Raw genomic sequence first — 20,000 nt, forward strand, 5'->3', positions numbered from 1 at the left:
TTGCAGCAAGTTAATAAACCAGCAGAACTCGCTTCACACGACGTAAACATCCACCGAGTGTAACGCGTCCTGATGTTCGGCGTTTATTACCCGCTAGCTAACGCACTTCAAGTCGAGTAGCGGCTGTTTAAAAAAAAAAAGAGAATTAATCATACTTGAATTTGCGTTATTGCAAAAACCTGCGTTGTGATTGTTGTGATCGAGTCTCTCGCTTCAGGGAAATCGATTAACATTTAATTTACATGTTAATGTGTAAAATTCGCGCCTAAGAACTACTTTCTGCTGCTCTACAATTACTGCGCAGCAATGCGTTGTGTTTATTAGCCCGACGATGAAGTCGTCTCATTTGATCTGGGCCCGTGTTTGTTTTGTTTATTCGTGTCCAAATAAAGTTTTCCTTTAATGACTTCATTCGTCTCTCGGATGTCGTCGCGTCGGAGCTCTTCCTCCTGACGGAGAGAGCCTCGACTCGTCTTCGTCGCTGATCTCGCTAAGCCCCGTTAGCTTTTACCCGCTAGCACACACTGAACTCTGAGTGACGTGTGTGTGAACTCTCTTTCAGCCGTCTGGCTGTCGCTCAGTTTGTAGAGAAACCTGCAGACCGGCAGCTCGTTGGAGACAACACAATCACTTCTATACAACACAATCACTTCTATGCAACACAATCACTTCTATGCAACACAATCACTTCTATACAACAACACAATCAGGACAAGAAGTAGAAACAACTCACATGTGTATTTTGTATCAGATATAAAAGTTATAATGCAAAACATCTGAACAACTAAAAAAGTCAAGATTTGGATGAAATGTTATCTATACAACATTTTTTCCATGTATGTATGTATGTATGTATGTATGTATGTATGTATGTATCTATCTATCTATCTATCTATCTATCTATCTATCTATCTATCTATCTATCCATCCATCCATCTTTTTACAGGACCTGATTCCTGCAGCCGTTTTGTTTTTGGGCGCTATTTTAAAACGAGACTAAAGTAGCACTAGATTTTTTGTTTTTTTCCGATAAAAGCTTTTTTATCAGACCCGTTCCATTGCACACCATTATCCATTTGAATATCCAACAACAATTTGACGTTCTATATGTTTTCCTTTTCTTGATAAATGTTGAATTATTGTCTGTTTTCTTTGAGAGGAAACAAGACGTTTAATGAAAGCGTTGGAACGACTCTCTGGATCCATCGTTCCTCCTCCTTCAGCTCTGTTTCTGCTCTCCTCCGACTTCCCCGAGTAAAATAATCCGAGATTAGCAGGAGACACTCGTCTGGGTGGAAGCATCAGGTCGGCGTTACGAGGTGAGCGGTCAGCGGGAGGCCGGGACGCTTTTAACGAGCTTCCAGTTATGAGTCTCTTTATTTAACTGCTTCCTGTCTGAGGCTCTGCCTTTCATCTCCTTTATCTTCATGCTTCTCATAATGTGAGCAGGCAAACTGTCCGGCAATCAGGCGATCATATGCTCCCAATTCCCCCTCACACACACACTTCTACACACACACTCACACACACACACACACACTCCGGTAAACTCGCGGTGAATCCGCGTCCAGGAAACTCGACGCTTCCCAGAATGTTAACGGCTCTCGGGGGTCGACGCCTCCCAGATATGCTTCAAAGTTCAGGGGTCGACGTCTGCCGGAGCCGGAGGACTGGAGGCTCACGCTGGGAACAGGAGGGGTGTGTGTGTGTGTGTGTGTGTGTGTGTGTGTAGAAGTGTGTGAGTGTGTGCGCTCTTTGCCAGCCACCTTCGAAGCAACAGCCAACTTCACATGACTAGAGTGTGTGTGCCAAATAACTGGGGAGTGCACATACTCTCTCTCTTTCCCTCTCTGAAGCATAAACACACACACACACACACACACACACACACACACACACACACACACACACACACACCCTCCCCCCTGAAGGTGTGACGATGAGCTGCTGGGTCAAAGTCAGGCAGATGGCCCTCGCAGTCGGGATTCAATATCAGTGACCGAGACGGTACGACGGACCACACACAGACAAACACACACCCACACACACACACACACACACACACACATATAAACACACACACACACACGACCTCTAGACAGTGATCATGGCCAATAACAAAAAAAAATGTAGTCGCACAATTCTTCTAAAGAAAACAGTTTCTGTATAGAAGTCTATGCTTCATGTGTTGAAGCTGCATTCTCTCTCCTGACCACCAGGGGGCGACTCCTCTGGTTGTATAGAAGTCTATGCTTCATGTGTTAAAGCTGCATTCTCTCTCCTGACCACCAGGGGGCGACGGGTTGTATAGAAGTATCTAGGGCGGGGCTACGAGGTGATTGACAGGTCGCTACTTTGTCTTCTCAATCAACTTCCATAACTTTGATTAAACTTCCTGTGAAGATTATGACACGACAACAACTTGCACACCTGGTTTTAAACCTCCCCCCCCCCACACACACACACACATAACACACACACACACACACCTACACACACACACACACACACCTTGATGCAGATAAAGTGTGACTTCAGTCCTCACTTTCTCTTCAGCAAACAAAACCGCCACAAATCAAATTGTCCTTTACAATATCCCCTCGTCTTAGCGGCGCTTAGCGCACAGTTAGCCCACATTATCCCCACTTCATTTAGCCGGGTAAATAATTAACCCAGTGTGTGTGTGTGTGTGTGTGTGTGTGTGTGTGTGTGTGCAGAATGATTGAGGGATTTGGCATTAGCTATGCTGCGTGGCGTCTCCGCACTAACTACTCTAAGTGTTTAACATAGTTAGCCCGCATTTAAAGCCCCCTCACCACACACACACACACACACACACACACACACACACACACACACACACACACACACACACACACACGCACTGTTTGGCTGAATCAATATGCTTAAACGCTGCCACCAACTCGGAGCGAGAAGAGGGGTGAGGGAAGTTAATTTGAAACAAGCGATTAATATTTCTTTCGTTAAATAAGAGCACACACAAACACACACACACACACACACACACACACACACACACACGCTGAGGGCCGGGCATCGATGAGGTTTGCCGTTCCTTCAGCATGTTTGCGATAGCATTTGGGTTTCACAGCAGCAATTACAGCCGTTAATTGAATTGATTTCGATAATGAGCCTCTGTAATGACACCGCTGTGGGAACGCTCGTGTACACGTGTGTGTGTGTGTGTGTGTGTGTGTGTGCGTGTGTGTGTGTGTGTGTGTGTGAGCTGCTGTTCTGTGTGTGTGTTTTTCCCAGGACTTGGACGTTGCGTGAGGATTTTAAAGATGAAAGGAACACAGGTTTTCTCCGTTCACAAACCTCTCCGTCGAGGTCGGACCTCTCCAGCTGTTGCGTAACGTCCTCCAGGCGCCGAGGCATGAATGTTTCATGACTCGCGGCTCAGCGGACGATGCGTTTAATATCCCGCCGTGTTTTACGCCGTTTTTTCGGGTGGGGGAATGGGGGTGAGGAGAGGAGCACCACCCACAACCATGTTTACCCCCGAGGCCCTCAGGGGCCACAGGAGAGAGAGAAGCTGCAAGACAGCGGGAGGTACCTTCTTCTTCTTCTTCTTCTTCTTCTTCTTCTTCTTCTTCTTCTTCTTCTTCTTCTTCTTCTTCTTCTTCTTCTACTACTACTCCTCCTCCTCCTCCTCTTCCTCCTCCTCCTCTTCCTCTTCTTAAATGCCACGTGGAGAGCTTTTGTGATGGAGCAGTGATATGTGTAATGGGCTCGAGTCTGAACAAACACACACCTCCTCCTCTCCGCCGCTACAGAAGACACACACTGGTGCTGAAGACACACAGTCGTGCTGAAGACACACACTGTTGCTGAAGACACACAGTCGTACAGAAGACACACACTCATACAGAAGACACACACTCGTACAGAAGACACACACTCGTGCTGAAGACACACACTGGAGGGCTCGTCAGGTATCAGCCGGCTTGATGAATGGCTGCCGCCCCGAAGCCGGCAATTTTGGTTTACAAATGCCTGGCTTGCTGTGATGGATCTGTTTTGATTGCATATTTGGATTTGCGTTTATTGAATCTTTAAACGCGGCTCGGATGGGATTCCTCTCGCCGGGCGTCTGGTCGCCTGAACGCTGCTTTTCTGCAGAGACGTCCTCGGGAATAATAATAAAAACGGCGAGGCATCCGCAAATATTCGTCCGTGCGACTGAAGACGGATCACAGACGATTTGGAGACGTCGGCGCGGAGCCGCGAGGATATTTGGGGATTGTAGTTTGTGCTTTGTTTGCATGTTGCATCTCAGCGGGAACCATGCAATCACACCGTAGCTTCAAGTGAAAATAGACTAAATGTAATAGCTGCAGAATAACGACGCCATCTTAGATCGGTTCCCTTTGAGCCTCGACTTACGACCTCATGGTTATCCATCCAGGAACCTTTATGTACAGTTAATAAGACATGTAGCATCTTTACAGAGCTTTAACAAGCCATTACTCTGAAGAATCTTCACGATAAAGTCCTGCATCGTCGGCGTAATGTCGTATAAATATGTCTTAATAAAGTCCTGCATCGTCGGCGTAATGTCGTATAAATATGTCTTAATAAAGTCCTGCATCGTCGGCGTAATGTCGTATAAATATGTCTTAATAAAGTCCTGCATCGTCGATGTAATGTCGTATAAATATGTCTAAATAAAGTCCTGCATCGTCGGCGTAATGTCGTATAAATATGTCTTGATAAAGTCCTGCATCGTCGGCGTAATGTCGTATAAATATGTCTTGATAAAGTCTGGGATTGTCGCTGTAAAGTCGTTGATGTTTTTTATGACGTAATACATTCATCAACATGGAAACAGGAAGTGTGAGGACCAAATGTCTTCCGTCTTTATTCTGATAATAAAGTGAAGTCATCTGGATCGTCCTCTAGGATCATATCGTTCATAAATGGTCCGCTGTGGTTAATAAAGACAACGTGACGACTTATAAACCCTTTTAGCAAAGTCAAAAACCTCGTCGAAGAGCGAAAAACCAACTTCTCAAAGCGACAGCTTCCAGTCCGATGCGAGCGGGGAGCAGATGGCCGGATACAGGGCGCTCTTTCAACGCACAATGTCATCACTCGAATCAAACAAGTCGCAGCGCACGCGGACTCGCAGCCCATTATTTCCCCCGAGCGAGCGCACGAGTTCCCTTCAAAAGACTCCGGACCGCGAGGGCTTTCCAGCATGAAAGACCTCGATTCCTTCACATCATTGAAAACGATAATACGCATTATCGCTTACAGTCGGCGCTTCTATCCGCGGCCCTGTCCGCCGACTTGAAGCAATAAACGCCCGATTAAATGACTTGTGTCTTTGGATTATAAATCGCTGCCTTTTTTTGTGTGAAGACCTTCACCTCCGCTTGAGATCGCTGTCGCTTTGATCGCCTTTGATGCGCCTGCGGTTGCACGAGCACACGCAACCTCTGCGCCTGTATTCTGGCAGCCGAGCGTCACTAATTATCTCGCCGAGCAGAAAGGTAAGGGAGGTGGGGACCCGTGTGTGTGTGTGTGTGTGTGTGTGTGTGTGTGTGTGTGTGTGGTCTCAGAGCGACAGTAGCTTTTAATGAGCCCCGCGCTTCTTATCAAGCTTGGCGCTCGGCAAACGCTCTGATCCGCCCACATGGAGGACGAGGCTCGACTGATCGCGTCTGAAGCCCTGCCCCACACACACACACACGCACACACACACACACACACACACACACACACACACACACACACACACACACACACACACACACACATGCCACAACCTCAACACGCCCGATACAACACCCTGATCCCTCCCTCTCTCCTCGCCGCCTTACTGTAGAGCGAAACATCCTTGAGAGAAGCAGCGAATCAAAGGGCTTTTCATCCTTTTTCCACAAAGACACGGAGCGATGGAGAGGGAGAAAGACAGAGCGAGAGAGAGAGAGAGAGAGAGAGAGAGAGAGAGAGAGGGCAAGAGGTAGAGAGAGTGAGAAGAGAAAGAAACTGAGGATAAAGGACTGAAGTTCTCCAGGCTGGAGGACACTCCAGAGGACACGTCCTAGATTAGCTCTCGCCCTCCTTCATCCTTCCTTCTCTCCGTCCCCTCCACCCGGCTTCAGACGCAGAAAACACAGCGGCCCCGGGGCCCTCTTGGCTGGGCGTCAGTGTGTGTGTGTGTGTGTGTGTGTGTGTGTGTGTGTGTGTGTGTGTGTGTGTGTGTGGGTGGGGGGTGAACGACATCGGGCATTTAGACATCTGTCAGCCACTAATGAAAGAGTTCAATTTAGTGGAAAATCTCAAACAACCTTGTCTGACAGCGGCTGGCTGACGGGCTTTAGCTCGCGCCGCATGTTGTTGTTGCTGGTGAGTGTGTGTGTGTGAGTGTGTGTGTGTGTGTGTGTGCGTGTGTGTGTGTGTGTTAGCGCAGGAGGGTAGGGAGTGTCTCCGAGTGGATCAGGAAGGGGAACTTAAAAAAGGAAAAGTGGTAAAAGAAAAAAACAGTAATGTAATAGATTCTGTGTGCGTGTGTGTGTGTGCACATACAAGTGTGTGTGTGTGTGTGTTTGTGTGTTTGTGTGTGTGTGTGTTAAAGAGTCATGCAGAGGTGTGGATCAGTCCGTGCAGCAGGAGTTGGGTCTTATGGCTTCGAGTCGCTCCAGGGGTACAGGGCATTTTTTCCACCGATGTGTTATGGTGGGGTTTTATTAGTGTGTGTGTGTGTGTGTGTGTGTGTGTGTGTGTGTGTGTGTCTGAAAAGAAGCATACTCAGACCTCAGCAGTGCTATTAGAGTTGGGGGGATAACCACACGGCTCTTTAGGCAACACACACACACACACACACACACACACACACAGACACACAGACACACAGACACACACTTAGTCTCCGCCCCCCCCGGAGCTTCATCAGCAGCAACTTCAGTGGAAACGTTTGCAAAACAAACTCAAACCTTTCTTCTACCTGGTTGCTTCAACCTAGTTGCTTCTACCTGGTTGCTTCTACCAAGTACCTTTGTTGCTTAAACACAACCAAATACTTCTGTTCCCTGAACATAACCTAGTACTTGTGTTGCCGAAACCCAACCAAGTACTTTTGTTGTTGAAACACAAACAAGTACTTTGTGTTGCCTGAACACAACCAGTACTTGGTTATGAACAAAACATCTGTACTACAACCAAGTACTTCTGTGGACTAAACATAACCAAGTACTTGTGTTGCCTTCAAGAAATCTGCATCCCACGTGTAATACCTCCGTTCCCCACCAGAGGGGCGCGCCCCACATTTTAAGAGCCGCTGCCCTAAACCAACATGGCTGCCGGCTGCCAATACCGATGCCCTTTTTTCTTTAGTTTTTTTTTGGTCTCCGTCCAGCTTTCCACTTTGATTGCACCCCTGTTAGGGCGAGAGAGAGAGCGAGTAAGAGAGAGAGAGAGAGAGAGAGAGGGTGAGAGAGAGAGAGCGAGCGAGGGGAAGGCCGCCAATACAAACATTGTTCCGCTGGCTTTTTACAAGCCGGCCGAGCAGGAAGTTAATAAGCAGGTATTGGTTTTTAACTGCGGCCCGTTTTATTGCTTTGCCCTCCAGCGTGCTGGAGTGCTCCACTCCACCTCTCCTCTTTTTTTCTGTCCATCCGCCCGTCACTCCGCTAACCTCCCGTTCAATTTCCTCCCTCTCTCTCTCTCTCTCTCTCTCTTTTGTCTCGCCTCGCCCAGCAATTACTTCACCGTCCTCTCTCTTTCTTTTGGCAGCTTCCTCTCACCTGTTTTCTGCCCTTTTTTTTTTTAATTCTCAGCTGAGCTGCAGACAGTTTGAAGCTGTCGGACGATGACTTCCTGCTGCTCGATTGATTCTGTGTATTTATTGAACGTGTATTAGCGTTTTAAACCACATCCGTCTGTCAATATGGACGTTTATTAAAAAATGGGACGAGATGAAATATGATGCCGCTTTAATTGCCGCCGCTGAGCGACGTCGTCGGGTCGTAACGGACCGCTTTCATTTTCTCTGGTCGTCTCTGACGCCAGGAAACGGTCCGCTGGGAGCCGGAGCTCCCCAGTACTCCCAGTAAAGCGTTTAATCTCACCGCCAGGACCGGCAGTTCCTGACTGTGTAGTTTCATCTGTTTAATCCTGACGCCTAACTGGGGACATTTAGGGCTCTTTCATTTAAAAGAATTTTAATAATTTGGCGGTTTTCGGCGAAGGTGAAGAGTTTTCTTTCCCCCCTTCGCTCCGACAGTTCGGTAGTTGAACCTCAATAACTCTTTAATAACTCTTTAATAACTCTTTAATAAACTGCGGAGCGCAAAGACATAAAAACCCAGAAGGACCGAAATGTCCCCAAAGAAACATAAAAACCACAAAACCACAATCTTGTTTCAAGTCTTTCCAAGACAATTACGCACACATCAGCGTTCAGCACGAGATTCAAAGTGGTGTTTTTCTTTGAAGATAAACTCAGTTTTTCAGATCTGTCGCCCAAATAAACTCGTGAACAATTATTGTTCTCGCGCTAGAACTTATTTGGTTGAAGACAGCTTTCATTTTATAAAATTAAACTTCCAATTTTGAGCTTCAATGTCTTTTTTTGCAAGTTTTTTTGCACCAGTTTGATGTATTTTCAGCATTTCTACACGCTGTTCCTTCTGCTGGCCACTAGGGGCGCTGCTGCTGACTTCCGGAGCACTGTGGCGCTGAATGCTGCCGCTAATGACTGAAATATGACTATTCAGTTAGTGCACATACAATATTTACAAGGTTCTCTCGCTTTAAAAAACCTTTAAAGGTCTAAAACTCTGACTATTCGGTCGTGACGAGTCGCTTCAAAGATCTTATTTCATGTCTTTAGACGCAGACATTATGACCTTCTTTTTTAATTTTTGAAGTGATGCAAAAGGTTTGAATCCTACTTTTGGATTAGAGCGACAACCTTGAGCTCCGTCGGAGAGGAAGATATGAACACACCACTCAAGGGTGATAAAAAAAAATTAAAAATTCTGCAATTAATGAATGAATTCCAATTTAATTAATCTCGTTGAAGGTTGAAGAACCCTTGACGTCCACGGACGCCGTCACGGGCGTCTGCGATCCAAAAACGTGTTGCGATTTCACTTCAAAAGGCCACAAACAGCAGCAGAGAGAGGAGGAGGAGGATGAGGAAGAGGAGGAGGGATGACCAGACGGAGCAGAGGGAAGGAGATTGTTGCGGCGCAGAAGAAGGCGATTTCATGTTCCTATAATCCTCAAACTGCTCGGTGAGTGTCCTCCCCGCGGGCCGCTTCACACCTCCGACAAAGGGATAAGTGACGAAACCCTCGCGGCACTGGGAAGACGGACCAGAATGCAACACACTTCCTCCGCGATGCAATTAACACGGTGACTCTGTGCAGGAAAAAAACACAACAACAAACACCCAAAACAACAAGCTCGACTCCGAGGGGCACAAATCCCGCGGACGTGGCGGCGGCTCTTGTGGGATCGGCGGCGTCCAACTGACGGGAGTCCAGCGAGCCGGCGCCGCCAAGAGGAGAGCGGGGGAGCGGCGGCCAACAGCCCGAGCAGGAAGGGGATCTGGGGGCCGCTAAATATCCTCCCAGGGCTACGAGAGCGAGGAGCGAGCTTCCAGCTTCCACTTCCTGTATCGCTCCCCCGGGCCGCGGGAAAGGAACAAAAGAGGAGAACGGAGAAGAGCGACATGAAAGAAAGAAAAGGCATCGCAACGGCGTCGACGCGCGTCTTTGTAGTAGAAGCTCACACACGGGTTCCAAGATGGCCGCTAGAGACGCACGAGCCGCAGAGCTTGATGATATCGCTCCACTGAGAAAGGAAACGCGAGATGATGATGTTCTCGTTCCCATAATAACGTTTTATTCCTTTGGTTGAACACAGAGTCTGACTATTTGGTTTCATGCAATTCCTCGTATCACCAGCGGCGGCAGTGTGTTCCACCGCGTGAAACACGTCAGTAAGCCCCGCCTCCGAGTGAATTCAAGCCCTTTGCATTCTTAAAAAAATCTTAAATGTGGAGTTTTCGTTTGCCTAAGAATGCAAAGTGTTTTTTCCTGTAATATCGCATAATTGGATTACAAGTCGCTACTACCTTCCCCGTTAGCTCCCTACTCTAGCCGGATAGCGGTGCTGCTAGCCTCCGTTAGCTCCCCGACAACTACTGAAAGTAGAGCGACCGGCCCCGACTCGACACCCGACTCGGACAGCGGGGAAGCGGGTTGTAGCAGCAGCAGCGCTAGCTAGCCGCAGCGAGGAGCTAGCGGGGACAACCACCAAAGGTCGTAGCGGCTTGTAACCCGACTTTTACCCAATTTTTTCCCAGAGTGACGCTAACTTCCTGGTTAGCCGACAGACGCGACAAACCACCGGCGCCTCTGAAACGGATGCAGCTCAATGACAAAATAACCGACGCTAACGAAACCCTCGCGGCGTCGCTGCCACGTCGTCCCCTTTGCTTCCTCACTCACCTGCTCACTCGCACGCTTGCAAATGCACCGAGGCAGCGGCGCGTCCCGCTGACGCTCATACCAACTAGTGTATCCACACACACACACACACGCACACACACACAGACACACACAGACACACACAGGTCGCGGCGGGGCGGGGCCGCCTCAGGGTTCTGCTGTAAGTGTGTGATTAGAAGAGAAAAGTAGGCAGAGGAAGAATCCAGGACACGCACTCACCCCTGTTAAGGTCTTTATGTTGTGCAGTGCATTCTGGGCTTCAAGGGCAGCTTTCCTTGTGTAAAACGTGACAAAACAGCAGCCTGGGGAGAGAGAGAAAGGGGGAAGAGGGGAGGGAGGGAGGGAAGGAGGGAGAGAGAGAGAGAGAGAGTGAGCAGGAGGAGCAACAAAGAGCAGTTTCTCTATTCATCTCCTCGGCATCACCTGTCGACACCACAGACACTGAGTGAATGTTAAGGACCAGACATCAGAGAGAGAGAGAGAGAGAGAGAGAGAGAGAGAGAGAGAGAGAGAGAGAGAGAGAGAGAGAGAGAGAGAGAGAGAGAGGGGAAGTGAGCCCACAAACAATGCAGATGCTCAGAGAGTTGTGTCTCCATTAATCCAGTAATCTGTACTCACTGAGGACAGTATTTACTCATGTATGTGTTTCTCACTAGTTCATTAACTAGTTCATTAACTAGTTCACTCACTAGTTCAGAGATCATGTCCACTCTTTTGGTTCTTGCCTTTCACAATAAGAGCGTGAGACGTGCATCAGAGCATTTCTCAAAGAAAAAAAAGGAAACTCAACAAAAAGCTTCATTCACTAAATTATTTTTGCAAACGTCGCAAATTCACATTTCTGCCGTACGAGTAGTTTCTTATGACAAATATTCACATAGTTCTTCTTGTGTTTCTTCGTCGTGTAAAAGGCCAAAGTAGTGACGAGCAAAGAAGGAATAAAAATGACGTCCAAAAGTTTAAAATGCAAAATATACAGTCTGGTTATCAGGCCACTTCAAAATTAAATTATTATTATTTTTTCCCCAAAAACCTTAAAATGAGAAAGCGAAGCCTCACTAAGTTGCTGACTCACTGACTCACACACACACACACACACACACACACACACACACACACACACGCACACACACACTGAAGGAAAGCTACCGCCTCCTCTCTAATCCCTGTGTAATCCCTGCAGTGAAAACCGGCGGCAGGAGATTGGGGCCGGACTCCGAGGTGTGACTCCTTAACTGAAGGAAACAAGAGAGGAGGACGGACGGGTGGAGCCGGGCGGAGCCGGGCGGAGAAGAAACAGAAGCTTTGGATGTTTGGTGGTGAGTTCACTGAGAGGACGAACAGGAAGCGGCGAGACCTCGAGCTGCAGAAACTCACAAAGAAACACACAAACACTGGAGGACAACGAGCCGGACCAACAGCAGAGACCGGCGGCCATGTTGGATCGATAAATGATCTTTTATTAATATGTCTTCACGTAGTCTCGACGAGCCGGAAGAAAGGATTAATATTCAGACAGGAAAAGTCACAATGACCTGAACTAAAGATATTAAGAAGAAAAAAGCAACAACTTGGATATTCTCGTGTTTCTTCTTCTTCTTCTTCTTCTTCTTCTTCTTCTTCTTCTTCTTCTTCTTCTTCTTCTTGTGTTTTATCTTCTTGTGCTTCTTATTCTTCAACTCTTCTTGTGTTTCTTCTTCTTCTCCTTCATCATCATCATCTTCTTCTTCTTTATCATCATCATCATCATCTTCTTCTTCTTCTCCTTCTTCATCATCTTCTTCATCATCTTCTTTTTCTTCTTCTTCATCATCTTCTTCATCATCTTCTTTTTCTTCTTCTTCATCATCATCATCATCATCTTTTTCTTCTCCTTCATCATCTTCATCATCTTCTTCTTCATCATCTTGTTCTTGTTCTTCTCCATCTTCTTCTTCTTCTTCATCATCTTGTTCTTCTTCTTCTTCTTGTTCTTCTCCTTCATCATCATCATCATCATCATCATCATCATCATCATCTTCTTCTTCTTCTTCTTCTTCTTCTTCTTCTTCTTCTTCTTCTTCTTCTTCTTCTTCTTCTTCTTCTTCTTCTTCTTCTTCTTCGTGTAACTCCCAGCTTACATCTTTTCTCTCTCTTCAAACCTCCCGGCGAGAGGAGACTCAGCTCCGGGTGTCTCTCCGCTAAACTCCGACTCCGACTTCCCGCTTTTCATTTAGCGCCTCACACCAGCTTCCTCGAGTTAAAGGCGGCGGAGATAAGAGCGGGAATTAGTCGCGGCTGACAGACGATCACTGGGCCAAAAAAATACAGAAAAAATGTATTCCATGTAGGTCACCGCACCGATACGGCCGCTACACAAGAAGAAGAAGAAAAACTTCTGGCCGCTCTCTGGCAGTTCAGCTTCGTCTTTTCCTTCATGATCCTGATAAAAAACTGGACCCGTGTTGAAGTGGTGACCTGATCCGGGTCACCGCGTGTGAGAGAAGCTAAATAAATGTTAGCGCACTTAAGGATAAAAGTACCGCGTGTTATTAAACTGAGACTCATTTCTAATGAAAACTGAGAAACCAAATCAAATTGGAATCCTTCAAAAAGCCACGAATGACATAACACTCGTTTAATTTACATCTTCTTCCACTTTCTTTCATTCTCAAATCTTTCTTCTTCTTTTATCTCTGGAGTTTGAAGTCGAGGGTTTTTTACTTGAGCTGCAACTTTATCTTGAAAACAAAATGCCTGAAGAAGACTAGAGAGCAAAATAAGTGGAACACAATAAGAGGTCATCAAGGCTCACTATTCCATAAACAATAGCAGAGAGAGAAAATTAATATTTTGGAACTATGGTAACATTAAACTCAGGTCCGAGTTTTAGTTGATATATTTTAGCTTTCACTCGTCGTCCTCCCGCTCCAACAGAACGCCAGGAAGGTGGATAGCATGGACGCTAAAGACGCTAAAGAGGCCAAAGATGCAAAAGACACAAAAGACACTGAAGAGGCTAAAGACGAGAAAGACGCTAAATACGCTAAAGAGGCGAAAGAGGTTAAAGACACTAAAGACCCGAAAGGTGTTGAAGACGCTAAAGACAATAAAGACACTAAAGACGCTAAAGACGCTAAAGAAGCTAAAAAGGCTTAAGAGGCTAAAGACGAGAAAGACGCTAAATACGCTAAAGAGGCTAAAGACAATAAAGATGCTGAAGACACTAAATCCGCTAAAGAGGCTAAAGACACTAAATATGCTAAATACGCTAAAGATGCTAAAGACACTAAATACGCTAAAGAAGCTAAAGACACTAAAGACGATAAATCCACTAAAGAGGCTAAAGACACTAAAGACGCTAAATACGCTAAAGAGGCTAAAGACACTAAATCCGCTAAAGACACTAAAGACGCTAAAGAGGCTAAAGCTGACGTTTGTTTCACTGCAACTTAAAAAAAGACACACATGCAAACACTCCTGTAAACAACGGGCGGGTTAGCTCCTCGGCGTTAGCACCCTGCGACGCTGACGGTGTGTGTGTGTGTGTGTGTGTGTAGCGGCGCGAGCGGAGGGGAAGGCCGGCTGTTAGCGCGGCGCCGTGTGTTGTGATTCCCGCGGCGTATACGACGGCGTGTGACGGATCGTCCCAGGTGGTGGGCTGTCAGGACGAGGATCAAAGAGCAGCGGAGAGTGGACCTCCCACACACACACACACACACACACACACACACACACACATTCCCTGCACCTGTTTAGGAGTCCGCACACTCGCCGCTCGCACACACGAAGCAGCTAGAAACCCAAGAGGAGCGTGCATATTATTTTAAGCGCACGTCAGCATGTGGGCTTTTTTTTTTAATGTGTGTGTTTGTGTGTGTGTGTGTGTGTGTTTACAGAGAGACGTACCTGTACGACAACCTTGAGAGAAAGAAAAGAAAAAAGCTTGTGCGGACGAGCGTGAATAAGCTCCTTCCATCAATCTGTGTGTCTCTTTACTCGCAGCACAAACATTTACCTGAAGGCCGAGAGGCTCCGAACGGGGAGTTACACTCTCTGCTTGTGCTGTTGAGGAGGGACACTACACACACACACACACACACACACACACACACACACACACACACACGCACACACACACACACACACACACACACACACACACACACACACACACACACACACACACACACACACACACACACACACACACACACACACACAAAGGGGGGGAAAATCTATTAGACGCTGATCTGTGTGTGTGGAACAGAAGGAGTACGAGGACGTGGGAAAGGAGGGCAGCGAGGGGGAAAAGAAAGAGAAGAAGAAGATGAGGAAGAGGAGGAAGAGGAGGGGAGGTGAGTGGAATAGAGAGCAGAGGAGGGAGCTGCCTGTTCATAAATGCTTCATGGCTGCTGAAGGGGGCCTTTGACTGAGGGAGGACCCACGGCGCCGCGCTCTGTCAACACGTCGGCCTCCTCCAACAACAGGTCGACCCGCGGGCCCTCGGGCCCCGGGCTCCGGGCTGCAGGCAGCAGGCAGCAGGCAGCAGGCAGCAGGCGGCGGAGGAGCTCCTTCAGTCTTGTCTTGGTATTTTCAGCCGACTTCACTTCCTTTGCACATTTGCACATTTAATATCTCCGTGAATGTAATTTGCCGTTTGTGCGAGGGAACATCCGAGCGTCCAGAGAACAGGTGGACGGGTCATCTGAGCTTAAGCGGCGGCTAATCTACTTTAAAGACTTTCATTAAGTCGAAGGGTTTTCACTGCGCAGCGTTCAGGAGACTTTCTCCTCTGCTTTTCAGACACATTGTTAATTGGATTCTCTTATTTTGTTGTGGAGTTCAACAGGGGAGTTGTGGTCAGCGCTAACACGCTGCTGCTTCGCGTGCTAACAGCTAGCTGCGGCGGATCACTGCCGCACACGTGCAAACTACTACACAGCTGTGGTTAATGGAGATGCTTTTTTCTCCCTCCTTGATGATGTCACATAGTAAACAACAAGCAGAGCTGTAGGTAGCTGTCGGCGCAGTCTTGCTCGGCTAAAGAACAGAGCTAACACGTTGCTGCTTCACGCGCTAACGGCTAGCTACGCCGGATCACTATCGCACACGTGCAAAATACTACTACACACCTGTGGCTTTTTTCTCTCTCACAGTGAACAACAAAGCTGTTGGCGCAGTATCGCTCGGCTAAATAAAAGAGCTAACAGCTAGCAGCTAGCATGTGGAGCTGTGGCTGCAGTTTGTGCAGTTTCGTGGAGTAAAAAAATGTTTTTTTTGTGTCATATTTTCCTGCTTCCCTGTTCAGAAAAATCTCCAAACATGCAGGTCGGTATCTGCGGCTGTTTTCAAATGTTTTTGGGATGAAGCGGCACAAACGGAGGCAAAGGAGAGGAAGAGGAGTAACGCCCTGCAGTCCTGCAGAGCGGCGGCATGGTTTATTAAAAAGGGGGAGAGAGAAGAGAGAGAGGAGAGAGAGAGAGAATCGAGCGCTTTCACCCTTCGCCTCCTCGCCGCGCTCTGACTTCCTGTCTCCCTCCATCAGTCCGCTGCCCTTTTCCTTCCCCTGCACACACCTCTCGACCTCCCGGGGTTCCACCTACCCCCCCCCCCCCTCTCTTCCCCCACCTCTCGCTGTTCTGTGCAGCTATAAAAAAAAACAGCCCCTTAATGTGTATAATTCATGTGTCAAAGAGTTGAGTGACAGCAGGCATGGAGGCGGGGAGAAGTCGGGGGACGACAGCGAACACATTCAGGATTTGACAGCGCAATAAAGAACCAGATTGTCAGATGGAGAAAATAGGGAGCGGATGAGTGGATGGCTTTCAAACAATGCCGCCTCTCTGACGGGCGTTTTTTGGCCGACGTTCTAATCCCCGTCGACGGCGGCGGCGGGAACCGGTCCAACTTCACAAACATCCAGACAATCCGCTGGTTTACTTTTTACCCCTGAACGCAACACACAAATCAAAGCCGCTTTCTCCGGCTGACCCCGCAGCGCCCGGAGAGGAGAAGCGTTTATATTCATATATGTGTTTTGGTTTAAATCCCGGCAACTCCCTCCGGCGCCGCGGCACGCAGGAAGTGTACACATGGAGACCGCCGGTAAAGACCCAGCAGCTGCTCGCTAATTGGAGCCCGGGCGGAAGACGCTAACGCCGAGTTAAAGGCGATATAATTGGGCCGCCGCTCTGCGGTAAAGAAAATACACGAGTTCCTCCGTCTCAACCGCCGCCATTAGAGCCGATAATTGTCTTGGACGGCGGCGCGGTCGCACCGGCGTTGCCAGAGACGATGCGAGAGGAGAGAGCTGGCTCGCCGTTTCAAAGCCGGATGTTCTGCCATTGTTACCGAGGGGGAGGAGGGGAGCGGCCCCAGAGGGCATGCTGGGAGATTTTCATCTGAGCAGTGATCGGAAATCAAATGCTGTAATCTGCCCGTTGGCGCTTTTTATCTCCCCAAAAAAACCGCCATAAAACAATCACTGGATTTATCGCTTTTTTTTCTTCCTCTATCACAATGACAAATCAGGAGATTATGGTTTTAATTTAAATGATATTTTTAGGAGTCGTTTTTGAAGGTGGCGCACTTTAAAACTTCGACATTCAGCTGTCAATCAAAGCCGCGGCCCCCAGATTGGATTTATTTCACTCGACGGGCGGCGCTTTTGTCTCCCGTCTCTGCAGGAAGTGGATATTAATTTATAAGAATAAGTCCGAGATTTAAAGAACATGTCTCACTGTGTACCAGTTAGACATCACTTCCTCTCCAACCTTTCAACTGCAAACACTTTCAAGTTTCTCACACACAAAAATGACCAATTGAAGCTCACATTTCACAACACACTGCATTACAGTACTGAGTGATATTAAAATACACTCATGTCGTAAAGCTCAGGTGAGTCTCGTCTGCTGACGCCGCATCCAGACCATAATAAGCTCATGAAAACACGACCGTTCTTCATTCCAGTTATTTCCTGAGATGAGACGCGCAGGAGCCATAAAGGAAGAGTTTTGGGAAATATGTTTATTCTGGAGCTGGAATAGAAGAAGATTGACTTCTCTCTCATGTGCTAATATACATTATATTACATATAAAATATATTATATTACATAAAATAGGCTGTGTTAATTGATAGCAGGTCCTCGTAAGTGCTCAACAAGTCAACGGCACCAAATAAAACCAGAACACGTTTTTATTTTCGGATGAAATTGTTCATTTCCCTCGAATTGTGTCCTGATTCACGATGTTTTTTAAAATTATTATTATTGTTTTTTGCCGTCTAGAATAATTCCCGGGCGTCGCCGTGCGCACGGCGGCGCTTATGCCGGATATCGCCCGTTAATGAAGACATTAAACTTATCCGTGTGTGTGTGAACTTAAGTGTGTGTGTGTGTCGGCGGCTCATGTGGGCAGGCTGTATCATTAAGATAAATGACATTGTGCGTCCCCTGCCAGAACACACACACACAGACACACACACAGAGCAACAAACACAACCGTCATGGCGCTTACGGTTGTATTTTAGCAAAAGGACCATTTTCTGTTTACCCCTCTGGCTCTCTTTGTCTCGTTCTCTCTTTATCGCTCCCTCCATCTCCATCTCCCTCTCTCTCTCTCTCTCTCTCTCTCTCTCTCTCTCTCTTTCAGCACAAAATGCCAAATTGCTCCATTTCTCACTCCCCCCTCCCTCCCCTCCTCCTCCCCCAGCTCATCCACTCATCTGGTTATTAACTCCGAACACATTAAACCAACAGCGGCGCCTGCGATATTCCCCAGACCGTCCCAGTCGGGGAGCGAAAAAAAAATAAAAAAAGCCCGAGCGCACAACACCTGGGTCAAACTGCGAAATGGATTCGGCGTGACGCACAACGGCGACACCGTTTAATGCGTTTTCAGGGGCCAGAAACAACTAATCTGAGGATGTTATTAAAGGAAAAAGCCGGCTGGAGTTCCGGCTCCTCGCTCGCCATGTAGCTCATTTGCTGCGTGGCGTCCCGGAGGCCGCCATGCGTTCGCAGCGAGGAGATCCTCTTCGCGCCGGAGACGCTCTCGCTCGTGTTTTTGCTCCAGGAATTCTGCGATCCCCGTTCGGGCCTGAAGAAGCCTCTCCACACGGGCACCCGGGAGCCCGCAGGACGACAATAATAAAACAGAAAAGGATTACGCTGATCCGCAGATATCCAGGTTTGGAACGGGCAGAACCGCTCCAGCCGCACAGCTCTGAGCGAGCATTAAAGTCTCGGCTTGTTTTATCTTCCGCGTCCTGTAATTAATCAGTAATTTATTCATAGCGGTCCGAGTCCGACGCCTGCCCGAGTCTGATTGCCATTTTTCTTTTTTACAATATTTTTTACAGCAAAGCAGACACACGCCGGTTCTGTCGAATGAAAAGAAATGAGGTCGCTTTGGGTCAGAGACGGATGTGGACGCACGAGGAGTTCATGCACATGCGTTTGCAAAAACTCTGCCGCGCGTGTTTTTTGGGGTGGAAAACATGGCGGGAGATTTTAGATGGAGCTACACGCGACGCAGCTTTGTGAAAAAGGTGGATTTTTGTTTGTTTTTATCCAGTTTCTGTGAAACGGTTTGTTTGTTTGAAGAAGTGTGAACTAATGTGCGTGCACAGAGCTAGCTAGCTAGCATGCTAGCAGCCGCGGATGGGAAAAAATGGCGCCAGAAAACAATTTCTAAAAATCGTGATATCGACACATTTTCCATTCCTGGGGTAATCTTCACCTCTCTCTCTCTCTCTCTCTCTCTCTCTCTCTCTCTCTCTCTCTCTCTCTCTCTCTCTCTCTCTCTCTCTCTCTCTCTCTATATATATATATATAGAACAAAGAAAAGTCCACTTCCAAAACTGGACGAAGGCTCATTCTGGCTTCATCCATAAATGCACAACTTGAACAGTTTTTTGTGAAACTTTTTGCTGGAAGATGTGAGAACATGCACAGAGCTAGCTAGCATGCTACTAGCCGCCAGTACCTTTGCATTCCTTCACATATATACACACCACCAGTTAGAGAACAAAACCAGAGAACGTCGCTATAAAATTGGACAAAGGCTCATTCTCACTTCATCCATAAATGCACGAGTCGAACATTTCCTTCAGAAGCCATCTTGTGCTTGTCAATAAATAAATGTTTTCCGCGGCTATGTGCCGTGTTGTTTTCCGCCGTTTTGTTGTCGACGCTCTTTTCCCGCGTTAGCTAATGAGGAAAACAACAACACAAAGACGGAGACAGAGAAGTAGCCGCGGCCGGTGGAAACTTTTCTCCTTCTTCTCTCGTCTCCGAGGGACTAACAAGCTCATTTAAGTCAAAAACTGCTGTTTCGCGCAAAAAAGAAAAAAGGGGTGAGAAAGCGCCCGCGGGTCGCCGCCGCGGCTCCGATGGCCGACCGAGCCGCTCTTCAAACAACGGCGCCGCTAATTTAAAATAAACGCGTCGGTGGGAGGGAGGAACGGGGTCACAGTTTTCCCTGACGCCGGTGAAATTACCGCCGGTGGAGCCGGAGTCGAGCGGCGGCTCG

The 20,000-nt window shown here is 47.6% G+C and overlaps 1 protein-coding gene across 11 annotated transcripts in view; it reads right to left on the reverse strand.

The window, feature by feature from the left end:
* Positions 1-20,000, reverse strand: part of celf2 (cugbp, Elav-like family member 2) — a 103,065-nt gene that overhangs the window by 40,328 nt on the left and 42,737 nt on the right. For all 11 annotated transcript variants that reach the window (XM_068586052.1, XM_068586051.1, XM_068586049.1 and 8 more), the window contains exon 3: positions 10,707-10,789. In XM_068586052.1, the coding sequence (XP_068442153.1) occupies positions 10,707-10,789 (83 nt within the window). The remainder of the gene's footprint in view (positions 1-10,706; positions 10,790-20,000) is intronic.

The sequence above is a fragment of the Clinocottus analis genome, unplaced genomic scaffold (genome assembly GCF_023055335.1).
Source record: "Clinocottus analis isolate CAN_PGR_092001 unplaced genomic scaffold, fCliAna1.0.p SCAF_20, whole genome shotgun sequence".
NCBI classification, from domain to species: Eukaryota; Metazoa; Chordata; class Actinopteri; order Perciformes; family Cottidae; genus Clinocottus; species Clinocottus analis.